This window comes from Plasmodium reichenowi, chromosome 7 (assembly GCF_001601855.1).
Source record: "Plasmodium reichenowi strain SY57 chromosome 7, whole genome shotgun sequence".
NCBI classification, from domain to species: domain Eukaryota; phylum Apicomplexa; class Aconoidasida; order Haemosporida; family Plasmodiidae; genus Plasmodium; species Plasmodium reichenowi.
Genome location: NC_033652.1, coordinates 598782 through 609161, shown reverse-complemented (window position 1 = coordinate 609161; position 10380 = coordinate 598782). Strand labels below are relative to the sequence as shown.

Here is a 10380-nt window from a genome sequence, read left to right as displayed (position 1 = left end):
ATTCTTAAGAAAGTCATAAATAATATATAACATAAAACATATAGTATATATTTTTTTTTCATAATATTAAAGACAGATCATAAGAAAAAAACATAAATTTTCCCATTTATTGTATTGTGTAATATAATTTTTTTGGTTTTTTTTATACTAGTATATTGTATATATATATATATATATATATATATATAGATACATACATATTATATATCTATATATCTTATTTTTTATTATTATAAAAAGTTGAGGGAAACATAAATATTATATATATTTATTTTTTTTTTTAAAAAAAAGGCAAAAGCTATGAATAATAGAAAGGGTAAAACACGAAACTTTAAGAAACAAATTAAGTCGAATATGAATAAGGAAAAATGCGAAAAGATAAATGATGACATTCATTCAAACAATGTAGAAATAGAAAACTGTGATAATAAAAGAAATGAGATAATAAATCATAGAAAGGAAAAACATCTATGTTCTAATTTATCAAATATGGCATTAAATCCGAGTTCTTATCATGTTTCAAATCCAATAAGTTCACATAATATAAATGTATATTCATCAAGTAATAATATTATGAATTTCCGCAAGTATATAAACGACGATAGTAGTAATGACATAACAAAACAAAGTAATTTGAGTTCTATAGAATCGCATACAATGAACCTGAATAATTTATACAACTTTAATAACATATGCAATGAAATCAATTCATATAGTTTTAAATCGAATCCATTAGACAATACGAAAGTACAAAATATGAATTCTTCATATTGTAATCAAATGAAATATTCCGATTATTACCAACATAAACACTGTTTATGTCATAGAACAGGTATCTTAAATACTTCAAATTCTTCAGAAAATCAGATAAATTCATCATATGTTTGCAGCTTACATAAAAATGATTATACTAAAATTTCCATGAATTTTCCTAACGCATCTAGTTCGGTTAATGTGGACTCTAATGTTTATAATAGTAATATAACAGCACCATGTGTAATGAATTCGAATCCAATGAATTATAATATTGGGAAATGGGGTTCGGATATTATAAATCTGATGCAAACGACCAATATGAATAACTTAAAAATTAATGATCTTAATTTAAATGAAATTAATAAAATAAATTTTCAAGACTCTAATTTATCCATTTGTTCACATGGAAAATCGAAATCTAAAAAACATAAAAGTGATTATTCGACAGTTCCTTATAATATCCTTTCAAATAATATGAATAGGAATCATATTACATCAAATAGTGTACCTTCAAACAATATTTTATCTAATAATATGATACCAAATAATATTGCGTTAAACAATATGCCTTCAAGCAGTATTATATCAAATAATATGGCGTCGAGCAATATTCCATCGAACAATACGATATCAAACGATGGAATATCAAACAATATAATCTTAAGTAACTTACTATTAAAAAGTTTATCAAACAAATATACTTCAAACAATATGGTATCTAATGATATGTTAAATAATATGCCAAACTATATGCTAAATAATATGTCAAATAATATGTCAAATAATATGTCAAATAATATGTCAAATAATATGTCAAGTAATATGTCAAGTAATATGTCAAGTAACATGGCTAGGAATGTGTCAAATAATATACCAAACAATATGTCAAATAATATGTCTAGCAATTTTATTTCAAGCAACTTGTCAAATAGCTTCATTTCAAATAATATGTCAAGTAATTTGTTTCTAAAGAGTTTGATTTCTAACAACTTTATTCCAGACCATGTAATTCCTAACAACTCGAATTCAAAAAACATCATTTCAAATAACGTCAATTTGAACAACTTTGTTTCAAACAATTTTATATCAAACCATATGGAATATAATAATAGAAAAAACAAAAATTCAATTGCTTCTTCAAAAGTTGATACATTAAATAATGAAAATATGAATTCTTTATCAGAAAAATTAAATCCTTTGATTTTATCTTCATCTCATAGTATTCATAACGAAAACCAAGTATTCAATAATCTCCATTTTTCTGAACATATGCAAAAAGATAAAGAGGAAATAAAAAATGATAATGTTATAAAATATATGCAAGAGGAACAAATAAAAAAAACACCAGAAGCGTATTTATTAAATAACTATTATTTAATGTTTCAACAGAAACTAGAAAATGAACTATCTTATACGAAAAATATGAAAACCGATGACCCTAAAAAATTTAATGATATAATTATAAACCAACAAAATATATGCAATAGTAGCATGAAAAATTATAATAATATTAATGAAGAAAAAAATAAAATGTATAATATAAAAAGACTATAATAAATGAAAAAAAGAAAAAAGAAAATAATAAAAATAAATATTAACTAATGAATATATATATATATATATATATATATATATATATATTTATTTTTTTATTTTTTTTTTTTTTTACAGGTGTTCGCATGAAAACATAACTCAAAATATGAACATAAGTACAATAAAGAATAATGATGATAAACAAATAGTAGTAAGTAAACGAAGTAGCAATGTTTTAAGACAAATGATTGATTTTCCAAGTGTAAACGACAAAATACAAAATGAATCCTTTGCAAATAGAAGAAGAAAAGCACGAGAAATGAATATACAAGATGACATTTGTACTGAGGTGTATAAATCTCAAACAATTAAAGATAGATTAAGATCAAGAGCACGAAAAAAAGGTTTAGAAGGAGTTGTTGGTGGTAGAACCACAGAAGCTAATAGCCAATCCTTATCTAAATACGATTTTCTTTTGAATAAAAATACAATTCCTAATAATACGATTAATTTAAGAAATAAAAAAGAATCAAAACAAAATGAACAAATGAATAATTCTAAAGAAACATGCTATCACATAATAGAAGATATAGATAGCAATGTAAATGAACAGATTACAAAGGATATAGATATTAATGAAATAAAAAGTAATTTAAAAGTTGATGAAAATATGATGGGATTCTTATATACAGATGAAAAGAAAGAGGAAACGAATCAAAATCAAGAGCAAGAGAATATTTTGGATTGTGCTAATAAAACGGTATTTAATAAAAATGGAAGTAGTATAAGAAGAAAAAGAAATAATGAAATTAAAAATAAAAAACACGAAGAAGGGAAAGATAAGGAAGATAAAAATTTGAATGACAAAGATATGGAACAGACGAATGTAGAAGAAAATGATATTGAAGAGGAAAATATTACTGAGGAAAATGAGGACAAAAATTCAGATGATAAAAATGTTGAGGAACGTAACTGTCGTGAGAGTGCACACGATAGAAGATTCATACAAACACGATCCAAGTATAAACAGTTGTACAATGAAAAACATAGAATAAATAAAAATATGCATAATAAGCAAATAAACAAAATGTCACAAAGAAATAATCGTAATAGAAACATGGAAAATATGGACGAAGAAAAAAAAAGTTCAACAGATATTTGTGATAATTCAAGAGAAATGGAAAATGATAAGAATGAAGAAAATGTAGAATCAGATAATATAAAAGAGTTAAATGGAATAATAAATAAAGAAAATATAGATAATGATGAAAATAAACCATTTAATGAAAACAATATAGAACAAATAAAATTGGATAATTCTGATGAAAATATAAAACCAAATATGCAAAAAAACAAAGAAAATGTTAATACTATAACAAATGAAAGAAACAAAAGAAAAAGGGAAAAAACAAAATGTACAGATGAGAAAAATGATCAGGACAAAGATAATACACATGAACACATGGTAGAAAAAAAAATGAAACTTGAAGAAGAGTTCGAAGAGATGGAAAGAAACACCAATAATAACAAGATTAATTATGATAAAAATAATAATGATGAGAAGAACAATAATACAGATTGTACAAATTGTACAAATTGTGAAGATAATATTAAAGAAAACAATATAACACTTTTAAACGGTAATATAGAAAATATTGATAACGATAAAAATAAATTAGTAAGTGAAACAGTTGAATGTACAAATGATATAAATGAAAAGAAGAAAATAGGAGAACAAATTGCATGCACAAATAATGATAAAATGCTATATTCTGTAAATGTTATAAATGATGATTTTAATATGAAAAATGTGGTGGAATTTCTGTCTCATAATGATGTTGCTATAAAGAAAGAATTAAATTATTTAAATATAGAAAATAAAATACATGAAAGAGAATATATATTAGATAATAAGAAAACGTTACATATTGATAACAAAAAAAATAAAGATATTTATCATAATATTGCAAAATCAGGTATTGATGAAAATATGATTAATAGTAATTTATTTGATAATTATGATAATAAAAATAGTGTGAGAGATTTGCCAAGAGATTTATATTCTTCAACAGATGGGACTATGGATATCTTAATTAATAAGAAAAAGAAAATATGGTCAAATATAGGTTGTATTAATTATATGGATAATTTTGTTGGTAAAGGATCTTATGGAAGTGTTAGAAAAGTTTTATATAATATAGATTTAAATAATGAATATTTAAAATTTTATATTGATAAAATAAATGATGTAAAATTTCTTAAAGTATTAACACACACATGTCATATGAAAAAGGGTTTAAAATATCTTGTAGATAAATATGATATAGCTTCTGATTCGGATTGTGTTAGTTATTGGAATGATTATTATTTAGAATTAAAGGACCACGTGAATGATGAAAAATATGAAGAGATAACAAACGAAACAAAAAATGTACAAAACCTACAAGATGAAAAAAACAAAGGCATTGAAAAATCAATAAATAAAAATACGAACAAACCAAATGAAAAGGAATTAGTTATTTTAGAATCGGATTTGATGTTAAACAATAAGTTAGATAATTGCTTATGTTGTCATAAGAAAAGATATTTTGAATTGGCAGTAAAAGAAATAGATATAAGTAGAAAAGGTAATGAATTTCAATTTTTAAGAGAACAAGAATTATTATGTCATTTTAATTGCAATGTTATTAAACCATTAAGTACAAAAATAGGAGATTTAAAAAATAAACAGAATTATGAAATATTAATGCATTGTGCTACTGGAGATTTAAGAAAATTATTACAAAATTTATTATATCATAGAAAAAAAGAATATGAAAAAAAAAAAAAAGTAAATAAAATATTAAAATTAATTCATATTTTGTTTGGAAGAAAATATCATTGTTTTGAGAGTTTATATAACTTTGAATGTATAGGATTATGTTATAAAAAGTTAAAAAATATAAAAATGAAAATAAATAATAATACTATTGAAATAAAAAATCCAGAATTTGATTATATATATGAAAATGTTAAAGAATATAATTGTGGTTTAACTGAATCAGAATGTAAGTTCTTATTTTTTCAAATAGCAAGTGGTATTAGTTTTATTCAGACATGTTATCAATCTAATATCGTACGTTTAACTGATATAAAATTACAGAATATTTTGGTATTTACTGATTCATATAATATATATAATCCATTAAAATGGCATTTATGTATATCTGATTTTGGTTGTTCAGCTATGGAATATGCTACTTATTATTTAGAAAATTCAAAAAACTATATGAATGTATATAAAACTTTATTGAATCAATGGAAATATGAATTTAAAAATCAGTTATCATCATATTTCCAAGGTACTGTTTATACTATGGCACCTGAAGGATTGTGTTATGATCATAATGGGAACTATAGGCAATCCAAATATAATCAATTAATTTATTTTTATGAACAAAATTTTGGTGATATTGAAAAAAGATTTGAAGAATTGCAAAAACCTCCAATATCTGTTAAACATACCATGCATAATTTGAAGGTATTAAATATCAACTGTAATGTAAATTTTACTTTCCTAAATTATCATCATAAAAAATATAATAATGAACACGATGAAAAAACGATACAAGAAAGTACGGACACTATAAAAAAGGAAAAAAATACGCTTAGTTGTAAAAAGATCAATATGGATAATGAAACTAATCGAACAAATTACAAAAATTATAAAAATAAAAATTATATGAGTGAAAATTTAAATATCCCATCTGAATCTAGTAATACGAACAATAGCAGTACTAATAATTATAACAATAGTAATAACCCATCTGCATCTACACAATACTCTCCCTTTGACATCAGATGTGATAGTTGGTCATTAGGTATAATTCTAGCAGATCTGGCAAAATGTGGTGTGAATTCATATGAATATATGATTATGGATAACTACCGTGAAGAGGATAATTTATTTAATGAAAAGATTGAGATCCTTAATAATATTATCTTAAAGGATTTAAATGTTTTAAAAGATGACGAAATGTTTTATATAAAATATATTATGGATTATTATGACATTATAAGTTTACAGTGGGGTGATGAAATAATACAAAATGAACAAATAAAACATAATGTGCATATGCATAAAAAAATTGATACTAATGAAAGTAAAAATAAAAATAACAATAATGAGATTAATAGGGATAATACATATAATATATATGATAAGCATAAGAAAAACCATGCAGATAATAATAATAATAATAATAATAATAATAAAAATAATATTATTTTTACTAACACAGATGAAACAAATAAAGAGAACAAAAAAGTTCATGTAAAGAGTTGTAATAAAAAGACACCACATAATAGCGATATGTGTCTTAATAATATCTGTTCGAGCTCTAATACTGTCGGTATGGTATTCAACAAAAATGAAATATACCTTAATTCATTGAAGAAAGATGATGAAAAAGTTCATGTAGAAAATTCAGAATCATTTACTCAACATTATAAATCATTAATATTAAAATACAAAAATTATATAAAGAATGACAAATTAATTCAAATTAAAAACGAATATGTACATTATTATAAAATTTATAAAAAATTTTTAAACGAAGAAAACATGCGAAAATATCTTTTATTAGCACTTTTATTGATGAATAATAATATATCTTATAAAAGATGTAATGAAATTCAATCTTTTGCAAAAGTTGAATTAACCATAAAGAACATTGGCTCAGGTATATTTAAATTTAGAAATAAAAAAGAAAAAGAAAATTATATAAAAGAATTTAAAATGAATGTTCAGAATGATATGATGAATCCAAATAAAGATTATTGGCATAGTAGACTAACAAATAAATATTTAGCTTGTATATTAAAAGATATATGTCATGATGATTTTTATAATAGAATGAAAAAAATAAAAAAAAGTTTCAATAAATATGAAGTACCATTAAACTATAGTGATGAATATTGGGATCTATTAACTAATCTATTGAACTATGTGCCATCCGAAAGATTATTAGCTTGTGAAGTTCTTGGACATGATTTTTTTTCTGAGCATAATGAAAAAATTCATAATATTATTAAAGAAAATAATCATGAAAGATATGTTGAGTTATTTAAAGATGAAACTTTTTGTGATACTTTGTTAAAAAACTACAAACAAGAAAAGAAAGAAAAAAATTATATAAGTAGACCTTTCTTCCAAGATTTGAGAAAGAAGTTGGATGGTGTGTATAAAGAAGATCAGAAAAAAAATATTCAATCAGATTTTAAATTAAAATTGAAAAAATGCTCTATTCCATTGGAAATAATTAGAAACAAAATAATTTTAAACAAGCAAAATTCAAAAGAAAAATGTCATAATAAGGATAACTGTTATACTATTGATACTACAAATAACAGTAATATTATTATTAATAATAATAATAATAATAATAGTAATAGTAATAATGTTTTAAGACATAATAAAAAAAGTGATATTTTTAATAAAAATATAGTTAACCAAATAAATAATAATAAAACTATTAAATATATAATTTTAATGTATGAAATTATTATTAAGAATATGAAAAAGACATGTGGCATGTGTAATGACATAAAAAATTGTTTAAATTATAAACATATAATAAATAAAATTAAGAATTTAGAAAATTTAATTTTAAATTTCCAACTAAGTAAAAAAAATATTATATGTGATCACAAAAAAAAAATTAAATTACCAATGTTATATTTAAGCAATGTATGTAATAATATATATTACTTTTTAAATGATTATTCTATTTTTGAAGAATTTAAAAATTTAGATATATTTATGAATATACATTTACCATTTGAACATTTATCTTTACCATTGTGTGATGAAAAAACATTTCGAAATAAAAATTTTGCTAATTTTTATTTTAAACCGATATATTATTATTCATTACCATATAAAATTATACATGCTTGGTATACCGGACCTGCACATATTTATTTTAATCATCCATATGTACCTGATTTCATCAAGCTTATTTGTTTAAGAGAAAAAAACGTTTTAAGAAGAAAAGAAATTATCTTTTGGTATGATGAAGATATTGTCTTAAATAATATTCTTAAAATTAAAGATATTCTTAAATGTTCAAATGATTTCTTATGTACCCCTTATGTTTCTCATTTAATAGGTAAACAGCTTATATTACGAAAATATTTTATTACCAAATTTTTTAAGGACAAAATGAAACTTTATATTGATAATTAAATAATATATTATATATATATATATATATATATATATATATATATATATATTTCACATGTATACAGAAACATAATTTTCTTTTTTTTTTTTGTGTCTTATATATATTATATCCATATAAAATATTTAATCATAGTAAAGAACATAATAAATTCATATATATATATATATATATATATATATATATATCCTTACCAAATGTTTTATAAACATATAGTAGGGATTTTTTTATATGAACTTTTTAGCTTATCATTTTTTTTGCTTATTGATCCCTGAATATAATATGTTCATTTGTATATTATTATAATATATATATATATATTATGTATCTTTGAAGAAATTATTGAATTATTTTTATGTGTTCAAACTTTTCAACTTCCTGAAAAAAAAAAAAAAATTCATACATACATATATGTATATTTATATATGTCATATATTTTAATATATTTTTCTACAAACATTTTACGTGAAAGACGACAAAAAAATGGAATATGTAAAAAATATACCTGTCTTATCATTTTTTATATAACATTTTATATATTTATTTATTTTGAACAAGAAAAATGAGATGAAAAAAACACAATAAAAAAAATGAAATAAAATAACGCTTTGTTAAAAATATCGGACACATATAATAAAAATAAACAAATAAAATTATTATATAAACCCATTAAATATTACATATGTATAAACACCTTATTTGTCATTGCATATATATATATATATATATATATTTTAATATATATAATGGAGTAATATAAAATTTTTCATATTAGAACATACCACGTGAATAAGCATATTTCATTTTTGTATATATTTTCTTATTTTATGAAAAGATGGCTACTAAAAATACAGAAATAAAACAAAATGTTTTTTTTTCAAATATTTTTTGCCATTCTGAAGATTTAAAAGTAATGATAAAAATATTAAGACAATTTGTATAAAAAAAAAAAAAAAAAAAAAAAAAACTATTTAAAATGGAATACGAATAAAATGATTATTTTATATAACTTTTACCTTCAAATCTGATAATTTAACATAACACATATATAAATATATACATACATATATATATATGTGTAACTTTTCATATTGGTAATTATAGAATTTAATAAGATTAGATTCAAAGAAAAGAACTCATGAGAAAACTAAGGGCAAAAATTATTTATCGGCAATCAATTTTTCCTATGAAAAAAATGAAAACGATGGTATGAAATAAATAAATAAATAAATAAATAAATATATATATATATATATTTTTTTTTTTTGTACTATCTTTATAACTGGGTTTATTATTTTCTTTATTTTAGACCTTTTCAAGGTTGAAGAAATATACGACAGAGATTTTTCATCAAAAGAAAAAAAGTGCAAACTATTTGTCCCGTTTAAAAAGAGGAAAGAAAAAGAGCCTCGATTTATTACCATTGAAAAATTAAAAAAGGAATATAAAAGTATTAATATTTATGACTTGTTAAATGAGAAAAAGAAATTGTTAGATATAGAGGAAATGAAATTTACTTGGGAAGACATATTAAATTATGATGATTCATCCTTTGATATATTTACAATTGAAGAGATAGTTCAAGAATTAAAAGAAGAAGATCATATAAATGAAATGTATAGAAAAAAAAAAAAAGCTCATATAGAAGCAAATGAAGAAAAATATATAGAACATATGATAAATGATGAGAAAAGGAAAAAAAATAAAATGAATGAAGATTTTATTATACCTTTTAAAGCTAAAGGAGTATTATATACAAATACTGAAATATTTGAAAGTATATTTGAAGATATATATATTTATGATTATAATGAGAATTCAAAACTATTTAAAGCAAAAAAAAAAACAAGCAAAGAATTTCTTTATA

The 10380-nt window shown here is 21.4% G+C and overlaps 2 protein-coding genes across 2 annotated transcripts in view; both read left to right on the top strand.

Annotated features, from left to right (window-relative positions):
* Nucleotides 1-300: 300 nt before the first annotated feature.
* Nucleotides 301-8515, top strand: PRSY57_0715400 (exported serine/threonine protein kinase; the record flags this gene model as incomplete). The annotated part of the gene is made up of 2 exons (XM_012906808.2): nt 301-2288; nt 2428-8515. 2 exons carry the CDS (start codon nt 301-303, stop codon nt 8513-8515), a joined length of 8076 nt encoding a protein of 2691 aa, XP_012762262.2.
* An 833-nt stretch (nt 8516-9348) lies between these two features.
* The window catches only part of PRSY57_0715300 (dynein heavy chain, putative), a gene marked incomplete at both ends in the record, with an annotated part of 19437 nt that continues 18405 nt past the window's right edge, over nt 9349-10380 (top strand). The window contains 3 exons of the mRNA XM_020114665.1: nt 9349-9423; nt 9618-9720; nt 9823-10380. The exon at nt 9823-10380 is cut by the window's right edge and continues 575 nt beyond it. Of these exons, the coding sequence (XP_019970622.1) occupies nt 9349-9423; nt 9618-9720; nt 9823-10380 (736 nt within the window). The remainder of the gene's footprint in view (nt 9424-9617; nt 9721-9822) is intronic.